General features: G+C 44.6%; 1 protein-coding gene across 4 annotated transcripts in view; it reads left to right on the forward strand.

Annotated features, from left to right (window-relative positions):
* Positions 1-51: 51 nt before the first annotated feature.
* TUBGCP2 (tubulin gamma complex component 2) overlaps positions 52-27,181 on the forward strand; it is a 39,080-nt gene continuing 11,950 nt past the window's right edge. Inside the window, exons 1-14 of one of the 4 annotated variants that reach the window (XM_082310748.1) lie at positions 52-74; positions 1,218-1,390; positions 2,945-3,073; positions 3,397-3,573; positions 10,746-10,905; positions 12,321-12,528; positions 13,613-13,812; positions 15,560-15,749; positions 16,644-16,789; positions 17,460-17,640; positions 20,062-20,242; positions 20,900-21,072; positions 22,463-22,591; positions 24,015-24,135. In XM_082310748.1, coding sequence (XP_082166874.1) covers positions 1,241-1,390; positions 2,945-3,073; positions 3,397-3,573; positions 10,746-10,905; positions 12,321-12,528; positions 13,613-13,812; positions 15,560-15,749; positions 16,644-16,789; positions 17,460-17,640; positions 20,062-20,242; positions 20,900-21,072; positions 22,463-22,591; positions 24,015-24,135 — 2,145 coding nt within the window. In that variant the 5' untranslated portion in view covers positions 52-74; positions 1,218-1,240. Of the gene's footprint in view, positions 75-101; positions 180-382; positions 459-1,217; positions 1,391-2,944; positions 3,074-3,396; positions 3,574-10,745; positions 10,906-12,320; positions 12,529-13,612; positions 13,813-15,559; positions 15,750-16,643; positions 16,790-17,459; positions 17,641-20,061; positions 20,243-20,899; positions 21,073-22,462; positions 22,592-24,014; positions 24,136-27,181 lie in introns of those variants that run through there. The other 3 variants (XM_082310750.1, XM_082310749.1, XM_082310751.1) reach the window with 3 other exon arrangements.

Here is a 27,181-nt window from a genome sequence, read left to right on the forward strand (position 1 = left end):
GGCGGGCGCGTGTGGGAGTGCGCATGCGCATCCCGCACTTCCGGGCGCCGGCGCGGGCACTTCCGGGCGGGCAGGTAGGGATGGGACGGGGTTGAGTCGCTGCTGGGAGCCGCCGCGGGGCCGGGGAAGGCGGGAGTCCCCCCGGGCGAGCTGGGGCGGGGAGCGACCGGGAAGCGGAGGTACCCGCCGCGGCATACGGCCCGACCGCGCTCCCAGCAGGGTCAGCGCCTCAGCTGCAGCAGGTGGCTGGGGGCCGTGTCCGGGCGAGTCGGGGCATCCCCAGGGATGGGGATCCCCCACCGTTCGGGGCCCAGTCCCAGGGACGCCTTGCTCGCACGGGGAAGGGCTGTTTCCTTGGGGCCGGACGGGATTTCCCGTGCTGCAGCGGTGCCGGTGCCTCTGCGGCTCTCGCTGTGCCCCTCCGAGCAGAGGAAATCCCAGCTGGATATTAGCAAAAGGTGTTTCCACATGAGCATCGGGGCCCCGAGGGGTGGGGGAATCTGGATCTTTGGAGGTATTTAAGCTTGGACTGGACAAGGCCCTGGAACGCCTGCTCTAATTTGACTCAGGTTTGGGTGGAGAGTTGGACCGAGGCTTGCAGAGATCCGTACCAGCCTAAATGGTTCAATGATTTTGGCAAAGCAAAAGTGTGTCCATGTGCTTGATATTCTGCATCTGTAGAGGGTGTCGCGTTAAACTCGGTACTTGCATGATGTCTCAATCAGACTCTTAATTCTGCAGCCATCATTTAAGTAACTTTGCAGAATTTGGTGCTTGTCTTTTAATAAAATGGGCAGTAGAATATAAAGACCACTAAACTTGGAAAAACTGCTTTTGAATAACTTCAGAAGCAGCAGCATGGGCAGGCTGAGCAATTTCAGCTCTGTCTGCAGTTTGTCAGTACACAAAACGGCACTTCTTACTTATGACAGCACAGTAACTTTTCCACTGCCAGTGTGATTTTGAGATTGAAAAATCCTCTGCTGGCTCACCTACATTTAAGGTGGGGTTTGTACCAATATAGTCAAATCAGGCACAATAATGAGTATCTCTTTTTTGCTTGCTTCCTCCCCTTACCTGTATTTCTTTCTTCTAGTCACGTATTTTAGCATACCCCACAGGCTGATAATGTAGTCAGGAAATGTTGTTTGTGCAGGTATATTTTCATTTGCAGCAGTAAGGTAATAACTTACCGCCTTTGTTCCTGTGTCCCACAGAGCTTGTAGCTTCAGGTGGGAGTATGAGCGAGTTCCGCATTCACCACGATGTCAATGAGTTGCTCAGCCTGCTGCGCGTTCATGGCGGGGAAGGAGCCGAAGTCTACATCGATCTTCTGCAGAAGAATCGAACGCCTTATGTTACCACAACTGTCTCTGCACACAGCGCGAAGGTAAGCGTCGACGTACTGTAATCACAGCTGAGATGTGTTTCAGACCTTACCGGGAGGGGCCGGCAGGACTTCCTTTGCAATTGTTGATAGAGATTCCATCGGCTCTGAGAGCACAGTACCCCCTAGGGAGAAATTCGATATAAACATTCCTCAGCATGATTTCTCTTGGCTGGTGATGTGAGCTACCTTTTCCTTACTCTGCTCTTCTGTGAGATAATTTGACTTCTGTGGGTGCAGAGCTGGACACATGTTCAGAGGGGTAATGGCTGTCCCGAGTTTTTCTGAGAATAACGGTGAAATCATGTTGTCATTGGTAAAAAAATGGGGTAATCTGATCTGGAATCTCAATTTAGGGTATAAAGTAGAAAGATTGTGTCAGGAAAAAGGTAAAATCCTTGCATCTTGGAGAAATTGGTGAAAGAACATGAGAAGGATTGTTAGAACTGTGTGCGTGGGAAGTTCAAAGAAGGAACTTATTTTGTGCCTGTGATTGTAGTTTCAAATTTTAATCACAGGGGTTGTCCTCTGGAGGAATAAACCAAATGAAAAATAGTAACTGTATGAAATGCGATTATATGAACAATACCTGACTTTTTTTCAGAATATCACCCAGGTATTAGGGATTAAAGCCTGACACTCTCATGACCAGGCATGCTTCTGTGGCCATAATACTGGGTTTTATTGTTGTTTTTAAAAGCAATCCATCAGTCAAGGTATAAGTGGTAGAAAATTGCCAACTCTGTCTGAAAGTTCAGATCTTTGTAGCCTGAACTGCATATTTTCTCTAATTCCAGTCTTATGCATCATTTACACTGACAGCCACAGTTTATAGACTTGTACAAAGATTTAAGGAGGCACAGCTGGAGACCTGCAGTCCAACCCCTTGCTCGCAGCAGGGCCAGCATCACAGCTACAGCAGACTGCTTAGCTGCCTTTTGAAGATCTCCAGGAGATTCCTCCATCTCTCTGGCCGTGTCCCAGGGTCACCTCTCTCCAGAAAGGACTGTTTCCCTGGGGCCAGTTGGGATTTTCTGTGTCGCAATTTGTGGCAGTGCCTGTGGTGCTTTTGCAGTGCCCCTCGGAGCAGAGTCTGTAACCCCTTTGGACAACGGGCAGTACGCCCCACCGTCTCTGTGGCTCTGCACTGGGCTCGGTCCAGTTTGTTGACACCTCTCTTGCCCCCAGAGTGGACCCAGTGTCCAGATGTGGCTTCATCAGTGTCAAATCCCTTAATAAACCTGCTGATAAAAAAATATATTGCTTCAGACTGAGCATGTGCAAAGCGAGCCCTGCCACAGATCTTGTACTTACCTTCCTCTTTTCTCTTCTGCAGTCCCTTCTCCATCACCTGAAGTGCCAGGACCCCCACTCTCCTCCAGCATAATTATGAGTAGGAGACCAGTGCTGCAGCATTCAGTCCAAAACCCATTCCCTGAAGTACTTCAGCAGCAGTTGCAGCCTGCACCTTGTCTCCATCCCTGCACAATGCTCCTCTCTTGAATGCTGTGATAATAACATACATTAAACATTTAACATTAATGTGATCTTTTACAGGTAAAAATAGCAGAGTTTTCTCGAACTCCTGAAGATTTTTTAAAGAAGTACGATGAGCTGAAGTCTAAAAATACAAGACATCTAGATTCTTTAGTTTATCTACTGTCGAAACTCACAGAAGACAAAGAGGTTTGTTTCTCCTTTAGAACTGGATGTGTTATAAGTATTCAACAGTAGCAACAGTGCAGGGATTTTAAGTACAGCACGCTTTCTGATGACAGTGTTCAGCCAAGTGCATTGAAATCAACAGATAACCAGTTCTAGCATTTACTTATTTATTAAAGCCCTACTGAGAATTACACTCCTCTTGATATAAACCACTAAGGCATGGCAAACTGGGACAGAAAGACCTGTGGTCTGATTCAGCACAACCGTCTTATGGTCATACGTTTTTTGCTTTAGTGTGTGCTGACCAGCCTTCACAAAATCTTTTCTTTTTTGTGTATGTACAGACACTCCAGTATTTGCAACAAAATGCTAAAGAAAGGGCAGAACTTGCAGCAAATACAGCAACCAGTGGCACCACAAATTTTTCCATTCCCTCGTCTGCTTCCAAGATATCTCTACAGGAGCTTGAGGAGCTACGCAAGCAGCTGGGCAGTGTCACAGCCAACTCCAGTGTACAGCAGGTACTGTCTCTTCCCAAGCTTTGGGTACAAAATCTTTACCTTCTGCTCATGTGTATAGCTGTGCTCTTAACTTTTATCATCTAGTGGAATTATAATGTTTCTATCTGTGCAGATAATCTAAACTATCTCTCAAAATTTATTTGTCAGATTATATTAAGTCTTTGTGCTGTTCGTAATAAAAATGGCCTTTTTCTATTTAAGTCCGTTAAGGTAAGTCGAGTTTAGGCCACAGCAGTTCTAGCTGTCAGGGATTAATGTAACTTCATTTTCCCATTTCAAATGACTGCTTGGTCAGCTGTGCTGATGTTTCCTTTTCTGCCTGTGGCAGTGCTTGCTCAGGAGCTCAGCAGCCATTGTGGTATGTCCCCGTCGTTGCCAGGAGTTCTGCTCTCTCAGATAGTGTGGGTACAATGCCTCATACATACATATGATACAATAATAATTTCCCAAGTGGACACAGCCATTCCCTCTACTTGGCTATTTGAGCTCCTGAAATAAATGCTGCAAAATGATCCCAAAGACAAAAAGGAATAAAAAAAAACCTGCTGTGGAAGTAAACTGTATCATTGCAAGACACAGGCTTAGAAAACAGTTAAGCAAGTGTTTCATTATCAGTAGACTGGCAGCTAGGAAGTGCAAAATGGCAACTATTACTTAAATCCCAACTTCTATTTCCTATAATCTTTAGTATAAATAACTATACTGTGATGGGTTGACCTTGGGTAGCCACTCTATCACTCCCCCTGCTCAACAGGACAGGGGGAGAAAAATATGATGAAAAGCTTGTGAGTCAACATAAGGGCATTTTGACTGCAGAAGGCACAGGAAGGAGCAGCTGTGTACAGATAGTTATTTGGACAGATGTGAAAGAGTGATAAGTGGGGAGAAGGGGAAGAAGAAAAGATGCTTAGAGGTCTGTAGTGAGTGAGCAACTGGACAATATCTGCAAATGCTTCCATTTGAAATTTTGCAGCTGACCTTTGTTCCAGAGGTTTGTTTCTGTTCTGCCTTCTGACGACTGGTCAATAAAATCTAATGGGACAAGCCTCTAGGCTCTCCATGTGACTGTTTCTGAGGATGCCTGCCTGCTTGTGAGCGTTCAGAAGTCATATGCTGAGGTCTTCTCTGTCTGCAGTCTCTGTTGTGGCAGTCCTGCGCCCTCGCTCGGTGGAAGCGTGTCAATGCGCATTGGGGTCTGTCAGCTGCGGCGTGTGCTTCACTCAGCTGCTCACTCTACGGCACTGCTGGCCCTGTCTTGGCCACGTGGCAGCATTCACATTCATGATGCATCCTACTAACCTTTGCTGTTGAGCTCTCTAGCTGCAGCTGCATATGGTTTATTGCCTGTGCTGGCTTCTCAGCAGATGTGTGGTTACTCTTCAGTCTGGAAGATCTTTCTGTGGCAGTGGCTGAGCAGAGCTAACACCTTCCAGGGAACACCCTCCTGTCCCTGGTGAAGACGATGACAGTAGATGATGCATCTCCCACCAAGTGGGGAGATTGCTGTGGTGGTCAGATCACATCAGGCCATTGATGACTAGAGGAATGGACCATCCATGTTCAGTGTTTGGGACACCCAGCGAGCCCTTCAGCTTGAAGGGCTGTACATGCACGTGATGATGGAGAGTTCACATCCTAAGCAGAGAGAGTCTAACCCCCTGCCCCTGTCAGGCAGTGATGAAACCAGCCTCGTTCCACATACACTGTGAAATACATGTCTGCGCGGACTGTTTGCCTGACTCATCCAAATCCTTCACGGATGATCTGAGTCAAGTGGTTGATTTAGATCATGAAGGGAAGATGAATTTCAAGTAAGATAACTGATCTTTTTAATAGCATTTATGTGTGGACTTGCTAAAAGAGGAAAGAAAAGTAAGTGGTGTTCTCTGGGATGTGCAGTTCACAACCAAAAGAATGGAAATGGCAATGCAAGCCAATTAAAAAGATTTGAGCCTTCCTGCTGCTCCTTTTTTACTTTCTTCAGACTTAAAGAGCTGAAACTCTGATAAAAGGCCCTAATGGGCAGGTGCTTAGGGCCATTGAGTCAGTAGGGCTGTATCAATTCACATAGCTGAAATCTCTTGACCCAGAGTTTCTGCTAGAGCCACTTCCCAAGAGGACTGTCAAGTAGTCATAATAATTGCAATTGATTTATTTCTCTAGCACCTACCATCTCCACCTCTCTTCTAGAAGCCAGGTTGTGTTCTGGCACAAGCCCTGGAGTGATCCTTCAGACCATATTAATGGACATGAGGGTCTCATTTGAGCAACTCTGTGATCCTTGTGGCACCATCTTCATTCACTGGACATGGAGGATAGTTGCCAGTGTTTCCACGGACTCGTTGTGGCACTGGTAGAAGGAACCACTGGGGTTGTTCAGTCCAGCCTCCCTCTCACAGCAGGACTGTCACCCACACTAGATCAGGGCAGCTGTCGTTTTGTCCATCCGAGTCCTGCAGCCCCACGGGAGGGAGATACGCTACCTCCCTGCTGACCCCCCATGGCTGCTCCCCCTGTGCGGGAAGAAGTGTCTCTTCCTGTCTGATCTCAGTATCCCAAGAGGCAGCTCGTGTCCATGGCTGTCTGAACCTCCTGCCACTGCTGAGAGGAGCTTGGCTTCACCCATCGTCTTGGTACTTGTCCTTCCTGTAGTTGCAGGGCGCTCTTAGGCCTTCTGTTGGCCAGACTCAGCAAAGCCCAGCTGCCCCCACCACGCCTCCTTGATCGTGTGCTCTAGGTCCAGTGGATGCCCACTGCTGCCCATCTTCCCTGGCACCAGGGCTGTAGTGCAGGGAGCCCTTTGGCGCAGTTGGCATTCATTGAGCATGAAGATGAGCTCTTTCTCTACCTTGATGGATGTGGGTACTGTCATTGCTTAAGATGCCATATGCAGGTTCATCAGCATGACATTGGCAAACTGCCACCTTATCCCATGGGCTTTTAAGTGCCAGACTGACACCTGAAGGCCACGTTTTCAGTCCTGGGAGTTTTATCCAGGCTGTCATTGAAGCCTGTAATGACAATGGTCTAAATTTTAAGTTGGAGAGAGAAGGTGATTCATGCCCCTGAGCCATGTGCTTTGTCACTAGTGCCACAGGTGCTGTGCCATCTGTCCTGTGATTACTTGGCAGTGTCAGAGAGATCATTCGGTGATCTTTCTGTGGTTGGAGTTGCTGCTTGAGACAGTTTTGACCCAAGAATCATCGAGGTGGTAAAAGTTACATGTTCCCTTTCAGGTAGGTGTGTCCTTTATAGCCAAAACTGTCAAGTTTTTTGAACTCTGCCAGTTAACAAATTCACACTAGAGCTGGTTGAACTCCAACAGAAGCTCACCGCCTCTTGCCATCCCAGAGAACCACTAGTGAAGAAGAACCAGTCCCTCGATGAAGAAGTTTCTGTGTTTGTTTCAAGGGTTCTGGCTGCTCCTTTTCACGATCACTATAAGGAATAGGCCTCAGTCCCTGCCTTTTTATTAGGGACAGATAACTACAGCCCACACCCTGACTCCAGGAATGCCCCAGCCCATAGGCTGTGAGCTTACAGGGACAGAGGTGCCAGCATGCTCCCTCACAGTGCCATGAGCTCATCTCATTTCAGGGACTTCCCTCAGGCACTGGGAGCTATTGGGCTTATTCTTGTAGAGCGTGGAAGCAGGGAATTTTACAATAGGTATTTTCCAGGGCCAAGAAGGAAAGGAGGCTACTAGATGGATAAGGAATTGGCTGGATGGCCACATCCAAAGAGTTACAGTCAATGGCTCAATGTCCAAATGGAAACCAGTAACAAGTGGTGTCCCTCAAGGGTCTATATTGAGACCAATACTATTTGCTGTCTTCATCAATGACATAGCTAGTGGGACTGAGTGCACCCTCAGCAAGTTTGTGGATGACACCAAGCTGAGTGGTGCAGTCGATACACTGGAGGGAAGGGATGCCAACCAGAGGAACCTTGACAGGCTTGAGGAGTAGGCCTGTATGAACCTCATGACATTTTAGCAAGGCCAAGTGCAAGGTTCTGCACCTGGGTCAGGTCAGTCCCCACTATCGGTACAGACTGGGGGATGAAGGGATGGAGTACAGCCCTGTGGAGAAGGACTTGGGGATACTGGTGAAAAAAAAATCGGACATGAGCCGGCAATGTGCGCTTGCAGAGCAGAAAGCCAATCATATCCTGGGCTGCATCACAAGAAGTGTGGCCAGCAGGTCAAGGGAGGTGATTCTACCCCTCTACTCTGTCCTCATGAGACCCCACCTGGAGTACTGCGTCCAGCTCTGGAGTCCCCAGTGTGAGAAAGGCATGGACCTGTTGGAGTGAGTCCAGAGGAGGCCATGAAAATGATTTGAGGGCTGGAACACCTCTCCCATGGAGTGAGGCTGAGAGAGTTGAGGTTGTTCAGCCTGGAGAAGAGGTGGCTCCAAGGAGACCTTGCTGTAGCCTTCTGATATATGAACGGGGCTTACAAGAAAGATGGAGTAAGACTTTTTACCAGGGCCTGTAGTGACAGGACAAGGGGCAGCGATTTTAAGCAGAAAGAGGGTAGGTTTAGATGGGGTGCTCCATCCCTGGCAGTGTTCAAGGTCAGGTTGGACAGGGTTTTGAGCAACCTGATCTAGTAAAAGATGTCCCTGCCCATGGCAGGGGAGTTGGACTGGATGATCTTTAAAGGTCCCTTCCAACCCAAACCATTCTATGAGTCTATGATCTGATTTCATTTTGGCAGTTGAAGACAGGAATTACTTCATGTCTCTGAATTTCCAAGGTGTAACTTTCACACAGTCCATCTCAGTGAATTAGTTCTATTTTATAGTATTGTCTTCCATCCACATGTGCTGTTGAGATCTTACCTGGCTCTGTTAGGTTGTATGGTCTCCCATACTTAGCACAATGCCTCGGAAGCTTTTGGACTCAGATACTTTCATAGTCTGTGCATAAGTATGCATGGTTCATGGAGATGTTGTGATGGTGAGGTCTATGGTTTGTGGAGCTTTTCTTCCAGCTGTCGTGGTTTAACCCCAGCCAGCAACTAAGCACCACACAGCCGCTCGCTCACTCCCCCCCGGTGGGATGGGGGAGAGAATCGGAAGAGTAAAAGTGAGAAAACTCATGGGCTGAGATGAAGACAGTTTAATAGGTACAGCAGAAGCCGCGCGCACAAGCAAAGCAGAGCAAGGAATTCATTCACTACTTCCCATTGGCAGGCAGGTGTTCAGCCATCTCTAGGAAAGCAGGGCTCCATCACGCGTAATGGTTACTTGTGAAGACAAATGCCATCACTCCGAACGTCCCCCCCTTCCTTCTTCTTCCCCCAGCTTTATATACTGAGCATGATGCCATACGGTATGGAATAGCCCTTTGGCCAGTCTGCGTCGGCTGTCCTGGCTGTGCCCCCTCCCCAGCTTCTTGTGCACCTGGCAGAGCACAAGAAGCTATAAAGTCCTTGACTAGTGTAAACTCCGCTCAGCAAGAACCAAAACATCAGTGTGTTATCAACATTATTCTTATCCTAAATCCAAAACAGAGCACTCTACCAGCTACTAAGAAGAAAATTAACTCTATCCTAGCTGAAACCAGGACACCAGGTTATTCGTCCCTCACATCTTCCCTGCCATTTGGGAAGATGTAATGATGGCTGCCCTTCTCCCAAGCAGAAGCTTGTTCATACAGCCATGTTGCATAGGGCCAGTGCTACAGGGAGATCTTCCATTCCAGGTCTTCCTTTAATGACCTGGAGCTCAAGATGATACAGAAAGTGCACATGATGTTTCGATCATTTAGCCAATGTCTGGATCATGACAGACAAGTAAACTACTATATACTACTTCAAAAGGTGTATTTTCTCACTGTATAGGTTTAAGATTTATGAAGGAGTTCAAGTTGTTTACCCATGTGAAGGACTCAGTCATACACCAAGATCTGCAATTTTATATGAAGTTTAGTCATCCTTTGAATTGCTGGCGTCTTACTTGACACTTCATCGTTCTCCATACCCTCCCGTCCTGTTTCTGTAAGGGGAGCAGAGAAAATCGAGGTCCTTCTACCAGATCACACATATACAGCATAAGTAGGAATGTAGTGTTGCTTTGGGGTGCCTCTCTGAACTGGGGACGTTGTAATGGCGTTATGCCAGCAGCGAGGCTGCAGCAAACATGCCCGGAACTGGCGCTGCTTGGAGGAGTGGTCCCACACCTGATGCTTGTTTGAAGGATTTCAAGACCCAGCACTGGGCAGCTCTGAGAATATGAAAGATGGCCGGGGCCAGCCACAGTGTACATCAGCTACCTCTCACATGTAAGAACACCATTCTTTAAGATGCAGAGCTCACACGTATGTTTGCTTCTTTCCCAAGTTCCTCTCTCCTCTGAGATGTCCTATGAGAGGAAAGTAAAATGACCCTGTGCGTATCCTATTTCACATACACACCTGTAGAGCTTAAGAAATGGCATTCATACGCATGTAGCCCATGTTTGTGTGCTTGGGGCTCTAAATGTTCATGTAGGTTGTGCATCTCACAGGCCCCTCCAGCTGGTAATTAATCTTGCACTCCATTTATTTTAGTGTCAGAGACCCAGAGTCAGGGGTGGAAAGTCTTTCGATCTTGAAGAGCTTACTTCCTTCGCTGACTCCTATTCAGAGTAAAAAAACTCAGTCAGTTTCCAGCTATCTATGGGTGGATTATCTGGATTGCATTTGGCATGCAGCTACTCAGTGAACACTGTGCAGAAAACAAGCTCAGAGGTGTTTGTTAGCCTACCTGCAACTGCCCCTTCAATAAGATGTTGCTGCTTACTGCTTCTGGAAGGAGTTTGCTGCCTTTCGTGTGGTGTGCTTTGCAAACTTGTAAGCCACCTGGTGCTTGTGTATGTCCCCATTCTGCTCCCCTATGTGTGCCCTAGCACCTAGGCTGGTGGGGAGGGGTGCAGAAAGGCGTTATCCGATGTATCCTCTAATAAAAAGAAGGCCAACTGTATAAAAAGTCACCTCTGCAGCACTGAAACCAATAGACTAGATGGTATTGGGAGACGAAATCCTACACTGTGCTACCGAAACATCAGCTATTCTCCTTTCTGTTCTCAAGTTATCAGTTTACAGTCAATTTCTGCTTAAAATTCAAAATTTCTTGGACTTCTGAAGATCTCTTTTTCTCCTTTCTCTCTTTTTCTTTTTTCCAACAGCCTCTTGAGCTTACACGAAAAATCCTCCGAGATAAGCAGAACAAGAAGAGTTCTGGTCAGCCCATTCCAGTATTTCCATCCTGGGTGTATGAGAGACCTGCACTTATTGGTGATTTCTTAATTGGCACCAGTTTAAGCACTGACACAACGGTACCTATAGGTATGTGATACACAGGGAAAATTGCGTTAACTTTTTATGTTTTGTACTTGTTCAGAAGTGCTGTTCAGATTTCATGACACTCAGGATGAAAGCAAAACTTCGCTCCTTGCACTACGCAGATAAAGAGCGAGGTTCAAAAAAAAAAAACCCCAAACTTATTTTCTTTGAAGTGTTTCTCCTGTGCTGAATTCCAGCCCCACTGTTGATCCATGGGATCTAATCTGGTTTGAGTTTCCCAGTCCTTTTTCTGTATTGAGTCACAGCCTCCATAAAATCCTATCATGGGAGTATCACATCTGTATTCTCAGCTGAAAAATCTGTAGTCGTACCTGACAAGGGAGTATTCATCAATCCACCCAGCACAATATCCTCTCCAGTAAGACTATAACAACCTCCCTGATTTGCTGTCTCTCTCCTCGCCAGAGCAGCAGGGGACTAATCTCTCCCCGTTGTATTCTAGCTTTAGGCTGAGCTATGTATAGTTTCTTATTCATAAATTAGATTTAAGAACTTTTTTTGGAAGAGAACAGCTGAATTAGAGACTCATGTTTCCATTCCCCAGAACTGTGGAGGCTCCTACAAGAAACCTGTAGCTTCTTCCTGATGTGGATTTGGGCTGTGTCTAAGGGGGACATGAAAATAGTAGGTTCATTCTTGGAGGTGCCCTTAAATAGCTTGTCCACCAGTGTGTTTCTGCTGGGGCCTTTTGGGATGTGCTGTGGGGGTATGTTCCTAGCAAGCTCAGAACCATTTGTTCTCTCACATACAATCCTACAAATTGAGAGGGATTGTTGCCTTGTTTTATGAGATAAGCTTTGCCATAGTTAGTGGTGTAGCCACTCTGTTCCCTGATCTTCCGATGCATTTGACTATATTTCAGGTTGAGTCCTTTATGCTTCTTTGCAGCTGGTTTGTAGTTGACTGCACCATTCAGAGACCCTACAGTCTGCAGTTCACCTGCAGCATTTTCTGGGCTAGCATTTCTTTGTGTCTGTATTTGAACTGGTTTCTTGATATTTGAATATTTCAGTGGAGGGGAGGTAGGGGGAGTTGTTGACAAGATTAGAGCTCCTCGGGTCCAGTGTAACCGAGCCCTTTTGGGTGGAAGGATCAGCAGCACAAGCCACAGATGTCGGATGTATAGTCCCGTCTACTTGGTTTGCTTTGAGTGTAAATGAACAAAGGATTCTGTTTTCCTGGAAAGCAACATAGATAATTTTGGAGTTGACCCTAACTCAGTTTTATTCCTCTATATCTTGTTTCAGCTTTGTGTGATCTTCCTTTGTTCTCTTTGAATGATAGTATGTCTTCCTTTCAAGCTTCAGTTACTAGATTGAAATGATCTGAATGGACGATCAGGTAGTACTATGTCATCTTCTGATTGTGTTCTTTTTTTGTCTTCTCTTTGAAAACAGGTACCTTGCCATTAGCTTCCCAAGAATCCATGATTGTGGAGGACTTGCTGTATGTTCTGATTGGTGTGGATGGAAGATACATCACAGCACAGCCTCTTGCAGGCAGGCAGAACCGAGCATTTTCAGTTGATGCAAACTTGGACTTGTCCATCAAAGAGCTGGTGACCAGGATTCTTCCTGTAGCAGCAAGTTACTCTGCTGTCACCAGGTACCAAGCTGACTTTTGTCAGAGGAGGATGTTCTCCTTTGAGCATCAGGTTGTAGAAGAGAGAATCCATCATTGTGCAGATGTTAACTTCCAAGCTTAATTTAAACTTATGGGGATATAAAATAAGAATGACAATTTCTTTGAATTGGTTTTAGCTACATTTCTTTTTGCTGAGTTTCTCCTCTGTCCTGCCAGTTCATTTTTTCACTAACCTCACCTTCACTTTGTCCAAACTTGGTCTCAGTACATTCAAGCAAAGTACAAATAGGGTATTTCTGCTTGTTCTGGCTTGTCTTTTCCCACTCTGCCATGAATTTCTCCATGTTTCCTGCTTTTTGCTCTCCTTTGGGCATCCAGGACTGAGACAACCTTTGTGTGCTACTGAGCAGGACAACCTACTGCTGCCTAGTTTCTGGTAGCTACCTTAAGTAATTGTTAAAAGGTCTTAGTATAAGGTACACCTCACTAACAGCAGATGTTTGTTATGTAGATGTCTGCATTTGATTCAAAGTCCCTGAAAGATCAGCAAAGAGAAAGAAACATTTTTAGCATGTGATTCATCCAATCTCTTTTACATGTCTCCTTCCAGATGATATATATGACTTGTGTTCAGAAGCATCTGTCTCTCTCCACTAACATGTATGGAGCCATCTAAATCTGGTCAAATGAATCCCTGCTGTGGCATGGGGTGTCAGAAGCTAGCAACAGTGCTTTCCCCACATGTTTGGGTGCACATTGCTTCCTTTTGAGATCTTTTCCTATCCTTTAATCTGTTGCTTATGCAAAGACAATCACCTTGAAAATCCCGACTCTCTCTTTTTACATCATGGTTTTGCAAATAATTCTAGTTCCCCTGCAATTTGAGAGGAACCATCTTCGCACAGCTTTCTGTACGAGGAAATGTGGCGATGGGAAATAGGCGGGGGGACACAGAGCAAATGTGGAACCTGAAACTCCAGCTGAAGACTGGTGTGCTTTCCAACACACAGCCTACTTGTGTGCTTGTACAGTGTTCTGAAGATAAAATTCCTGAAAATGATAGAAGGTGCCTTGCCTGAAAGAGTTTCCATTTTGCCTTTTATAGGTTTATAGAGGAGAAGTCTTCCTTTGAGTATGGACAGGTAAATCATGCTCTGGCTGCTGCTATGCGGACTCTAATCAAGGAATACATGATACTAATTACCCAGCTGGAACATCTTCAGAGACAGGGACTTTTGTCACTGCAGAAACTCTGGTTTTATATCCAGCCCACAATGAGGACCTTGGAGATTCTTGCTTCACTTGGTAAGTTTCAAAAATACAGTCATTACATTTTGATAGGTGCATGACAGTGGCTTCTGAACACTGTACAGAGTAGCTATGCAGGCAGGGCATGTATCATTTTAGTTTTATGTTATATTAAAGAAGAAAGCCAAGGGGAATTGTACTTGTCAGAGCACTGCTCTTTTTTGAGAGCAGAGGGCTCTAGGGCTGAATTGGTCCTTCAGAGCTGTCATGAGGCAAGATGCCTTTTACCTTCACAATCCATGCCCTTCGGATCAGTTGTTTCCACCACTGCTGTCTCTACTTAGCTTCTTTCCAAATGCCTCTCCAGCTGTGTGTGGATGTATAACTGCAAACTGATTCAACCAGAAGGAACCCCTGGAAGTTTCTAGTCCAACCCATTGCTCATAGCTACAGCAGGTTGCTCAGGGCCATGTCCAGGTGAGTCTGGACAATCTCCAGTGATGGTGATCCCCCACTGTTCTGGGCCCTTTCCCATGACTTCACCACCCTTTTTGTGAACATTTCTTTCTGCATCGCCAACTGGAATTTCCCTTGTAACTTTTGCCCTTTTGATATTGTCACTGTGCTCCTCCAAGAGGAGTCCCATACTGTCTCCTCTAGAACCATCTGTTGGATAGTGAAGGAATGATGTTCAACAACCCTGAGCTTCATCTTTTAGCTACCAAGCTCAGCTCTCTGAGGCTCTCCTTGTATGCCCTGGGCACCAGCCCCCCACCATCTTATCAACCTCTGCTGGACTCTTCATTTTGTCATTCATACTAGGGACCCCAAACTGAACACAGTGTTCCAGGCCTCACCAGTGCTGGTCAGAGGGGAATAATCGCTGGCAGTGCAGCCTTGGGTGCAGTTGGTGTTCATCGCTGCAAGGACATGCTGTCGACCTATGATCAGCTGGTTGTCCACCAGGACCCCCTGGTTGTTCTCTGTAGTGCTGCTCCTCAGCCAGCCGGTCCCAGCCTGTGCTGTTGCATGAGGTTGTTGGTCACAGATGCAGTTATCTCAATAATTTTGGTTAAACTCTTTGGCATGAGAATACTTGTACATTTCTCTCTCCTCAGCCCAGATAATTTATCTGGAAGTAAATATCTGTTCTATTTACAATCTAGAATTGGATGATCCCTCTTGGTATTCACATTTCCTGAAATTTTCAGTTTTTTGGAACACAACAGTTAGCCAACTACATTAATGTTTACTTCAACGCAAAACTCACGGCAGTACTGTGTTCCTCTGTCCCTACATCTCTTTTGAGATGGCAAAATACAAATTTCACTATCAGCCTACCTAAATCCTAGTGTTCAAGCTATATGCACGGCTACCTCAGTGTTACAGTTGAGAACAGAAATGCTTTTGAGATCAGAGGTTTCTCAAGCAAGCCACTGAAGTGTGTGTTTCTTCCGTTATCACCATGGTCCCCTTGGTGTAGGAGGCTTTTGGTCTCTAAGCCACCATGTACCTTGTGTCTACCTGAGTTCAGTTCTCCTTCCCTGCAGGGCTGAGTTTGGTTATTGGTTTTTTAGATTGTGGATCATTTGGGTTTTTGTTTCAGGACATTTCAGGATGTAAGCTTTTGGTTGTGTGGTGGATTGGCCTTGCGTCTTCACATGAGGGGCCTACAGCTGACATGGAGATCTGTGGCTTAGGGTGGTCAGCTAATCAACTGCTAACTTCGTTAGGTTTAACAGCATAGCTTGTGCAATTAATCTGTGTCAGATTTGTGTCTTATATCTATATTTTTAAATTTTAGCTACTTCTGTGGATAAAGGTGAGTGTATGGGAGGATCAACCCTGAGCTTACTCCATGACAAGACTTTCAATTACACGGGGGACAGCCAGGCCCAGGAGCTGTGCCTGTATTTAACCAAGGCAGCCAGTGTGCCTTATTTTGAAATTCTGGAAAAGTGGATATATCGAGGCATCATTAATGATCCATACAGGTAAAGAACAGTTAAGGAATGAAAATGAAATGCAAAACTTAAGACATACTGTTCAGGTCTTTGGCTTCTACTTTTTTAGTGCACCCATCCCTCTGCTCTGTAGAGTCTGCATAGCCTAGGGGCCTGGACCTGGTAGCATTGCAAGGAAGGAGAGCTGCTGGAGTGTGTTTTAACTACATTTCTTATTTGATTTAGTGATTATACAGTCAGAGACTGTATATATTCAAATTCAAGGAAATTATATGCAAAAGTCAATAGCACAACAGTTCAAATATGCAGTCCACTCAAATCCCACCCTACCACGCCTGTTCCCCTTTAAGTATTCTTCTCTCACATTCTCATCCTCTTCACAACAGGGGTGAGCCCTCTTCTTATGGGGCACAAGTGTGGACTCAATCAATCTGTTAAATGTAGTCCACTAATATGCTAATCTGATATGAGCTAACAACACTGTGAAGTTTCTTGTCTTTTGTAGAATCATTTGAAGCATTTCACTGTGTTTAATAGTTTATGCAACATTTCTCTTTCCCACATTTTTGGAATCCTAAGTGGGGCAAAACTCATGTTAGAATAGTTAAAATTAATGCCTTCATGATGGTGAGAAGGCAGACAAAGGCCAGATTCCTCACCTCTACACTGACAACCAAATAATGTTTAGACTTGACTTGTGAACCCTATAAAATTCTGTTTGTGTCATAATTGGTTGCAGATTAGCAGAAACACTGCATAATGCTTCTGCTCTTACTACAAGTACAAACTAATTTCAGTTCTTGATTGGAATGTATCTTCATGAGACCTTATTTCTGATAGATCATATTACCAGTTTACAGGTCAAAAAAAAGTAATCCTCATTGTACCACTTCCTGCTTCTAAACATCTGCTTTAACCGTTCAGTGAGTTCATGGTGGAGGAACATGAGCTGCAGAAGGAGAAGATTCAGGAGGACTATAATGACAAGTATTGGGATCAAAGATATACTGTTGTTCAGCAACAGATACCCTCATTCTTGCAGAAAATGGCTGACAAAATACTAAGTACAGGTAGGTAAAGATATGCTTCTAATGTAAGAGGAATCTTGAGACAAGCATTACCATTCTTAGTGTAAAGATAAAGTAAATGTCGTAGTGCTTTCCCAGTTTATGGGAATGTCTGGCTGAACTTCTCAGAGGAACAGAAGAATCAGCTTTAAAAAGAACCCCAAATCCTGTGAATAAAATAACAGGTGGGAAGGAGTCCAGTAGCAAGGGGAGCTGTCTGTCTTATTGCTGTTTCATGGGTACAGTTTTCTAGCAGCTAGCTAGATGGAGCTAGACAACTGAGGTTTGAACAAGCTGAGTTTTAGTTTGGGTGTTTAAATGAAGCATGCAACCTGATGGCTAATGTTGTTCTCTTCCATAAGTACAAAACCCTCCAAAAGCTAGTTCTGAAGTGCAGCACCAGATCTTTAAAGTTTCTGGCTATCTGCAGAGATGTTTTGCCACCGCTGGGAAACAAAACCATTTCTAAATCTCTCCTTAAATGTGGTACTAGGTGCCTAACTTAAAATTCTGTATCATCTTTTGAAAGGTGTCTAAATCCTTTCCAGCTTTCAGTAGAACTTAGTGTAAACATTTCACAGCATATCTTCTGCTTTAGGGTAGTGGTCTGAAAGTTTCCATGTTGGATGTACAGTAGGTATAAATATGGGTCATTCTTTCTTTTTGCTTCTAGGGAAATATTTAAATGTTGTGCGTGAATGTGGACGTGATGTTACTTGCCCTGTGGCTAAAGAGGTCATCTATACTTTAAAAGAGCGAGCATATGTGGAACAAATAGAAAAAGCATATAACTATGCTAGCAAAGTTCTTCTGGATTTCCTAATGGAGGAGAAAGAGCTGGTGGCTCACCTAAGGTTTGATTTATTTTACTAAATGCATGTTAAATAGATTGGTTCTGATAGTGAACATCAGTTTTTGAAGTTAGCTCTCTTTTCTTGGTATATCATTAATGTATTCTCTCTATTTCCATTAGAAAGGTTGACCTGAAAAAATAAGATTTTTTTTTTCCTGAAGAAAAAAAAAAAAGAAAAGTGTAAAATCATAGAAATGTCGGGTGGAAAGGGTGTCTGGGGGTCTCTAGTCCAACTTCCTTGGAAGGCTGGTGCCAAAACTAGGTCAGGGTGGCTGTGGCTTTGTCTAGCTCAGTCCCAAAATTTGCCCTGAGGTATGGACATCCCCCAGTTCCCTCACGACTTGTCCCATGGCTGCATGTCACTCCCACCCGGGAAAGGAGTTTCCTAATATCATCTGGTAAGATCAAGAAGAGTTTAATGTGAATAAGAAATAGTTTGATATTAAGCATCTCACCAAATATACGCCATGGTTATTGTTCATGGAAACATAGGTAGTTGGAATAGAGTAAATGTATTAGCCCAAAGTTCCAGTGCAGGGTTTTTCTTAACATTGTCCTTTTTAAAAGTTCATTTTAATAACCTATATTTTGATTCTTGTAACATATTCAGCCAATAGCAAATGCAAGTGCATTCTAGCATGTGAATTCCAGCTTCCTTGTGTGAACCAAGCTTTTAGTTTATTACTATCTTCAGAAAACAGTAAAAACAGGAATCTTAACTATCCAGAAGACCAAGACAGCAACAAACAGGTAGGAAATTGCAGTTGATAGCTGGTTGTAAGATAGTTTGTAATTGGGCTGAGACCTGATACCAGAGGTTCTGCTTCAAACCAGTGACACAGTGTGAAAGAAAGTGGTCTGTGCTTCATGGGACAAACCTGCCAAGTGACTTGCACAAGGAGGTGGCCATTGGGAGACATAAGCTGGAGCAGTAACGGTAACCGAAGTGAATGTGCCTAGCAGGTCAGGTGGAATTGCTTTGGGCCTGCTTTTTTGCCAGGTCTGAAAAAGTTGTAGCTGCAACAAAGGTGTCTGCTCCAGACCTGGGAACACTATGGCTCCAGCTGAGAGAGGTTGTGGGAAGACTTGAAGATCCATGGTTCACTCCTTTGAAACTGATACATGCCTTCCTGCCCTGTGAAAACCACCAGAGAACACGCCTTGTTTCATGAAAGGTTATGAGAGCTGTCTGAAACCTGCCAGTCGTTAACGAGATTCTTCCTAGCCTTTCTAATGACTGTCATCTCTCCAAGCCTTCTTTGCTTAATAGGAGTGTTCAAAAGACACTGCCTTCCAAAGCTCTGGTGGCACATGTCCTCTGTTGGGCCCGTCTATCACAATGTAATTTCAGATTAAGGTCAGCCTCTCCAGCAGAGGTTGGTGTCTGTGACATCCTCACCTTCGAAACAGGCTCTCTGCTAGATCATTCTGCAGCTGTCCTGTATATAGGTGATCTGCTGGGGTGCAAGTGCAGGGGCAGCTGGCTGAGGAGGAAGCTATTGAGCTTTCAGTGCATGTGTGCACTTTGAGGGCTGAAGTGGGATGGTTGTGATCAAACCCCAAGGACCTGTGAAAGATAACCAGTTCTCAGTTAAGCGGGAGTACTGACTCTGTCTCCACCATCCCAGAAATGTTGGTTGGAAGGGACCAACAACCTCGGCAGGTCTCTAGTTCAGCCTCCTGCTTGAAGTGGGATTGTCGCCAGCATTAGGCCAGGTTTTTATTTGGGTTTGTGCTCTACGGTGTGTCAGCAGCATCTCGCTCCCCTTCCTGTTGTGTCTTCAGTTAACCACTGACACTGTCATGACTTCCTCATGACTGGGGGAGTTTTCCTGGTTAAAGAAAGTAATGACAGTCAGGGATACTCTCCTCTGAGCTATTTCCAGGCTCCTGGCCCACTGCAGTTAACTCTCCCTGGTGCCAAGTGAAAATTAAAGTTTATGCATCCTACTATAGCAGAAGTCAATGCAAATACCTGGAGCACTTAAAAAATTAGCACAGATACTTGTTCATTCAGAGGAGTCCAAGATTCTGCTCTGAATTGGCAACTGCCTCTTGGATGGATCTGCATGCCGTGGAAGTTGGGGTGTTGTTCAGGATAGCAGTATGAGCCTTTGCCCAGCAATGTAGTGCATACATTTTTTTTTCTAAGGTGCATTTTTCAAGGAAAAAAAGAACAGCAGCAGTCCTGATCTGGCTGCACAAAAGCATCCTGACTGAGGTGGAAAGGAGGAGAGGACATGCATAAAAGACTAGTCTCCAAAGGAGTTAGTTATGGCTGTGTGTTCTGTATGAAGAGGAACATTTTGTGATCAAACCCAGCAGGCTGGCTGAATTGATTGCTTTTGTTCCTTTAGGTTTAATATGGATTGACTTGGGCTTTAAAAAACATAATCAATTGTCCCTTCATTTTCTTGAGCAGATCTATAAAACACTATTTCCTGATGGATCAAGGGGACTTTTTTGTTCACTTCATGGATCTCACGGAAGAGGAACTTAAGAAGCCTGTAGATGACATCATAACTACAAGGCTAGAGGCTCTGCTTGAATTAGCCCTACGAATGAGCACAGCCAACACAGATCCTTTCAAGGATGATTTAAAGGTAAGGATGTATGTAAGCAGAAGATAACTGAATTTGAGCAGAAGGCTTGCCATGATTTGGGAAGATCTGTGTGCCTGTAAGAACCTGCTGAATGTACAGTGAAGGAAAAGAGAATTGATGGCTGTCCTTCTGTAGACCTTCTCTGCGTTAAGTCGCTTTCATCCAGATTAGCAACTGGAAGCACCCACCCTGGACGAGGGGCTGCAATTTCTTGCTAGTGTCCGAACATGGAGAAGGTGCTTTTGGGTGGCCTCAGGATGAGGTGTCTCTCATGCTTATTCTCAGCTTGGGTGCTGACTTTGGAGTACAAGAAAATACCTGATTAAAAGTCCTGCCTATTAATGATTGTGTATTTTACAGATGTGAAGCAGCACAGAGACTGTACCTGGGGAGTGTGAGATCTGAATAGATCTTACAGAGGCCAAGGGCAAGGTGGAGCAATCAGTGGAGTAGTGTGCTGATTGTTAAACACTACAGCGACACTGCTTCAGTGTCTGCTGCTGCACTGTCCAGATCTTACCATTCACTGTTGCTTCCTAGGTTGGTCTGATGACTTGAGAATGACTCTGATAATTTGCACTTCTGACACACGTCTGTTGCTATGCAGTAGTTGTGAGTATCCTGTGGCTTCATTTTTCTCCTGCTCTTCCTTTATAGATTGACTTGATGCCCCATGACCTCATTACACAGCTCTTGAGAGTATTGGCCATAGAAACGAAACAGGAGAAGGCTGTTATTAGTGCAGATCCCACAGAGCTCACTCTCAGCGGTCTGGAAGCATTTTCCTTTGACTACATTGTTAAATGGCCTCTGTCCCTTATTATAAACAGGTAAAGTATCAATCCACTGGAGGAAAAAAAAGACAGAAGCTTTTGCATGAGGCTGAAGCATGTTTCCACACAGCAAAATACTGGAAGGCCTGTACCTTTAAAGTGACATTATAAGTTGCTGACTAGTCGGGAGTGCTTTGGGGTTGTTGAGCCCTGCTTGCTCCACTTGTCGGCTATGGAATATGGATTGTCTCTTCAGTAGAGCCCTACTGGACCGCATATAAGGCATGCTTGGCAAGTCAAGCTTTCATTTTAAATGATGGGAAAACATAGATCAAAGGATGCTTTCTCAGCCTGATCCCTGGTTTTACTTGTGACTGGTCACCCAGTTTTCATTTGTCCATTGCTTTCTGAAGTATCTCCCCTGAGAATATGAACTCTCGCAAGAGCGTTTCCATGCAAGAATCAAGCATTTCTCAAATGTGGAGAGCAGAAAAAAATGCACCAGAAATGGTATCCCTGGTTGCAAACTAGAAGGATACAGGCTGTTGCTAGACTTGCTGTAGTAAGCTGTTTTGCATTTAATTGAGTTATGAGGGACTGAATGGTTCATTTTTCTGCAGGGATTTGCCCCATTTCCCTGGAGAAACACTGGCAAACCTGTGAGCCAGGGAAAATGGGACAAGCAGTGTTACATGAACAGGGTGACAGATGTTGAATTGTTAAATGCCAACAATTAGTTTGTTCCTTAATTTCCCCTTTAAAAAATCAGTTGACAGAGTGGGACTTTTCTAATGACATGATGCTTTTGAAATGATGTCTCTTTCTTTCAAATTGAGTGTATTAGCTCTGATGGTAGCCATGGAAGTGAAAATATTATTTGGTAAGGTTTCATGAACTGTATCGACTGGAGCTCTGTAGACACCTACACTGAAGTGTCTGAATGCAGACCTGAATCTAGTCCCTGAAGCTATAAATAAGCATCTCCATCTGCTTCTGACAGTGCATTGCTGGTGGGGTAATGCTGCCTGTAGCTTGGTTACAGCTTTTTCTTCATCTTTTCGGAGAATCGTGGTGAATTGTTTTGGTGATCATAGCAGTCTTACTGCAGTGGGTACATGACCGCAGGCTTTCAGCCCTCTGTCCCAGCATCTATGTGAGTGACCTTTCTGCAGGTAGGTCGAGGAAATTGAAGGAGGAGGCTGGTGATGTACCTGCTGGCAGGAAATACAGAGAAGGGGGACTCCTTGGAGAGAGATTCTTTGGGATGGTTACAAATGTGATTTTTTTTCTTTGGTTCAGATTGTTTCAGTGCAGATCTGTGTGCGTCTGAAGGCGTAAGGAACATATTGTGTAAAGTCTCTTTGCCTTTGAGCAGCCTCAGCCTTCACAGCTTAGTCTGTCAATCAGATCAGGGCTTAATCTGGATGGATTTCTCCTTTCTTTCCAGGAAAGCACTGACAAGATACCAGATGCTTTTCAGACACATGTTCTATTGCAAACATGTGGAAAGACAGTTGTGCAACGTTTGGGTCAGCAATAAGACGGCCAAGCAATTCTCCCTGCATTCAGCTAAGTGGTATGGCCTTTTTTTCTGCTGGATCAGATGTGAAGTGTTGGTTTTCCTTCTTACTAGTTAGATATGTCGTGACATGGATCAGATCATTTTGATGTGAAAAAGATCCTTAGAAATTTCTTACAGGCTTAGAGAGGTCAAAATATAACAATTTAAGTTTCAGTAGGAAGTGTCTGCTCAATAATCTTTGTGCTGCTTGGCTTGTTCTTCTTTGTTGGTGTGAAGTTTTGAATAGGAAGAGAAGGTCTTTAGGGTTAGCTCGTTATATACTGAACAGTTACAGGAGAAGACATCTGTGCACATACTGTCTTGGTCATTACTTTAGCATCAGCAAGATTAGTAAGGACCCCAGTAGTTTAAAAGCAATATCCCTCTCTTCTGATCAGATCGCTAGCAAGGACTCATGACTTTAACACACCTTGGCTGGTGTTTGGGGTTTTGGTGTTATACAAATTCAATAAGGTAAAATTGGTGGGGTGTTTTCTCAGGAAATCATTCTATCTTGTTCCATCTGTATGGGTAGATTTTAATCTTTGGATCTGCACTCTAAGTGCTGGAGGCGCCTGTTTGGAGAGTGAGGCAGACCCCAGCATTGCAAGGTAGTACCTTTGCCTTGCCAATGGCACTTTCTTGGGACAAGGTAACCTTGGCTGCCTTGGCGCTGACCTCAGCCAACATGACTGTAGCTCTGGTTCTCCTAATTGTAGAGGTGTTAGCAGAAGAGACCTGTGAGGGTCTCTAGTCCAACCGCCAGCTCACAGGACAACTGCGATCAGCAGGGGACAGGGCAGCCATGGTTGAAAACCCCTAGGCTGGGTATCCCCCACCTCTCCGGTGACTTGTCCCAGTTTGCTGAAGTCAGTTCTTAATTTGCCATCACAGAGCCTGCATAAATTAACATTGAAACAACCTCTATATAATCCCACCATTCTATTTTTAAGGTGAAATTTCATTAAATACCCTAAGTAGCAGGTGATTTGATTAAATATGTCCCCTGAACATATTGATGCAAGGCATAGGATATTTTTAAGTGTTCATTTAACAAGTAAGGCTGGAAAGAAACATGAACCCTTTATCTTGTTGAATTTTGCCCTTCTAATGAATGCATGTCTGACTAGATAGTTACACTAGTAAAATTGCTTTAATATTTAATAATAAAATTTTATTTGAATATAAGCAAATATTCGAAGTAATTGTACAGTCTACAACAGGTTCAAAACTCTGACTCTAGTAATTGAGAGAAAGCCATTTGAATATGTGGAAAATGATCAGAGATGGTTTGCATTAACTTTATAATCCCTCTCACACTGCACCAGTGAATTTGCTAGGACAGAAATATTTAGCTCTGCTTGACTGTGCAAGCCTGGTGAGAGTTCTCCATGGCATTTGCTAACTCTAAGTTGTGTGGGTGTGATTTCTCCCCTAGGTTTGCTGGTGCTTTCACACTGCGGCAGCGGATGCTGAATTTTGTACAGAATATCCAGTATTACATGATGTTTGAAGTGATGGAGCCAACATGGCACATTCTTGAGAAGAACCTGAAGTTGGTGAGCGTGTGTGCTTGAGAGAAGTTGGAATGGAAGTCTTAAGTTAACAAATTTAATATAGAAAAAAGTGCCTAATTTTAGTTACTGCAGGTGACTTAAATATTTTGTTGGAAGGGGCTTAAAGTATCTGGGAACTGTTGTTCTTATCACACTGCAAAGAGTGCTGCTGTTCTATATCACCTTTCTGCTTTATTAGTCACGTATCCCTTTCCTCTGCTGCATCCTCTTACCTACGCCCAGCTCATACTCTGCACCCTGTTATGTAAAGGTGATGTTCTGCTGAACGTCGCCTTACACAGAAGAAAGAAAACTATGGAAAAGGAAGAAGGATGCAGGGTGCAAAGATCATAAACAGGTCCAGACATCTTCAGTTGATTCCTTGGCAGTGCTCTTAAAAGCCAACTCTGTGCTTCCCCTTCCGTGAAGCTGCCAAGAGCTGGCATGTTGGGACTATCTGTTATAATACAGGGCCTTCCTTGTTCAGGTGGCTATTCTACATGTATATGTCCACTGCAGGTGGGCAAGTCTGGAGAACTTTTCCACTCTGGTATCATAGAATTGTTTAGGTTGGAAAAGACCTTTAAGATCATCAAGTCCAATCATTAATCTAACACTGCCAAGTCCACAACTAAGCCATGTCCCTAAGCACCACATCTACATGTCTTTTAAATACCTCCAGGGATGGGGACTCAACCACTTCTCTGGGCAGCTTGTTCCAATGCTTGATGCAGTGTTCTGAGCCGTGGGATTTTCCAGGTGTGTTACAGAATATTTCTGGTTCACTAATCCAAGTCACTGGACTTCTCCAGAAATTAACTCTTTGCCCTAGCAAAAACTGCAAGAATCAGTTTTTATCTCCTGATGGGCATGTGAGATGCCTTTATTATCTCACAGAGGAACACATTCTCAGCTAATGTCCCACCTGCCTGTTTTAAACCAAGAATGAGAAGTCATTGGGACTTTACCTTTCAGAACAGTCTGTTCAAGAAGCCCACAAAGGTCTTCTCACATCTGGTTTCATTCACATCAGATTTGTTAGTTCCATCCTTAACAACAGAGAAAAAAAATCTGTGACCAACAGATCAAGGGCTATTCTCAGTCTGTCTAGAGCAAACCCTTCTCTCCCTTTCTTTTTTACCTGACTGTGGTAAAGATCTAAACTTTCAGAGCATACAGAGTTACTGTGGAAGTTCATTAGACATGCAAAGGATGATGCCTGAGCAACGGTGGATCTAGTGACAGCCACAGCAATGCTGCAAATACACGTTGTCTTCCTTGCCATCAGCTTGGCCCCAGCCCATAGCTTCTTCATTCCCTAGGAACATGTGCTGGAGCCAGAGCACTGGTTACCTCACCTCTCAGTTCCAGTGGACCTGCCTGGCTTCTGCTGGTTTCTGGCATACAAACAAGTCTTTGTGGGAGGAAAAAGAGAGTGGAGATGGCATCTTAGGTTACTTCTGTACTGCTGCCTGGAGCAAAGGCAGAGCCATAGGCTGTCTGCTCCACATTACATAGCAAATGTCTCCACTGGGTCCCATGTGGTCCTAACATACAATCATTTAGTGTTCCTCTAGTTTCAAGTGTTTGCAGTGGTCTAGGGAGGGCTGTATTGTAGTTCTTTTCATAGTATGAGGCTGCAGGGATGCGTTGCATGGGCTAGGGTATGTCATGAAGGCCTGTGAAAGTGCTCGAGGGTACAAAGCTTGGTGGAGTAGTGTTTGGAGGGCTTTGCCAATTGAGGAAATCTGACCTGCTGCCATCTCCTCCATGCCAGGAGACAACTTGAGAAGGCCCTTACGAAGTGCTATCCCTGAGCTTTGTGTGACGGTTGTCTTGGCGTATGGCACTTGGCACAGGCAAGGGCTGTGCCAGGCAGTGAACTTGTGTTTAATTAGAGCAGATGATCAGTTATCCATTCCTCAAGCTTGCTTGTTTTGCAGCATAACCTTTGTGATTGCTGTAGCCATTTTCCTTATCCCAAGGGACACTGCGTTTCTCATGGTCCTCAGCTTTCTTACCCACTGTGGTGCTGCTGTGTTGGGGCTGGTGTTAGGGTACCCCAGCTACTGTGAGGGAACAGGAGGCAGATGTACATCACCTTATTCTTCTTCCCTCTTGTAGTCATCCTGTGATCAGATGCTTCTGGGTTGCACATCTTTTTCGTCTTATACCATAAAGAACATTTATCTGATGTACCAAACAGCCCAACACTCCTTCTGCAATATGCCTTAAGCCACTGCAGCTCTCTTGGGAGCTCTCTGATGAGCCTTGTGAACCTTCAGCATCAGCTGACCCTGTCTTAATTTCTGCTGTGTACTGGGGAGTTGTTCTGGGGTCAGCTAACCAACATTTTTTGATGCCCTGTCATCCTTTTTCGTGGAGAATTCACAGGAGGTATCAGGTCTAGGATTGTGAGCATCTCTGCATATTCTTGGCGAGGAAGTTATAGGTCAAGCTCCTGGATGATCTGAGAGAAGTGTACTTACTTCTTAATTTTATTTTAAGTTTAGGTTTGCAAATATAATACTCAGTTTACTTTACTTGAATTGAAGCACTTGAACAAGTTATCCTGTCCCGGGTTCTTCCGTTATGATTTAAGGTAGTGCTTCCTTTCAGTCTCTGCTGATTCCAGATGTCCTAGAAGGGACTGTTAAATGCAATAGGCGTGCAGTCTGTATTGACGGCATCCCCTGTTCAGAAGAGACAATTTCCTGACTCCAGAGTTTTTGCAAAGACTTTCTGTCTGAAGATCCCTCTCTGCTTTGGCTCTCAGCTATTGAGTTTCTCTGCTCCTTCAGAGATACAGTGGTGTTGAAGCATTTGTATTTCAGTTCCAAAAAGGAATTTGCCAATTTATACTGTTACTCAGAGGAGCCCATTCCCAAGAAACATCTATAGACAAAACCTTTTTGATAGCCCAAGTGGACAGAATTTTTCCCTCACTGTGGAACATCTGTGAGCCTCTTTAGCCTGCCAGAGATGTTGAGATAAAGTGACTTTGCTGGCACTGGGGAAAGGTGTTTCCGTGACTGTATGGCAAGGAGAT

The sequence above is a fragment of the Platalea leucorodia genome (assembly GCF_965183815.1).
Source record: "Platalea leucorodia genome assembly, chromosome: 4".
Taxonomy (NCBI): domain Eukaryota; kingdom Metazoa; phylum Chordata; class Aves; order Pelecaniformes; family Threskiornithidae; genus Platalea; species Platalea leucorodia.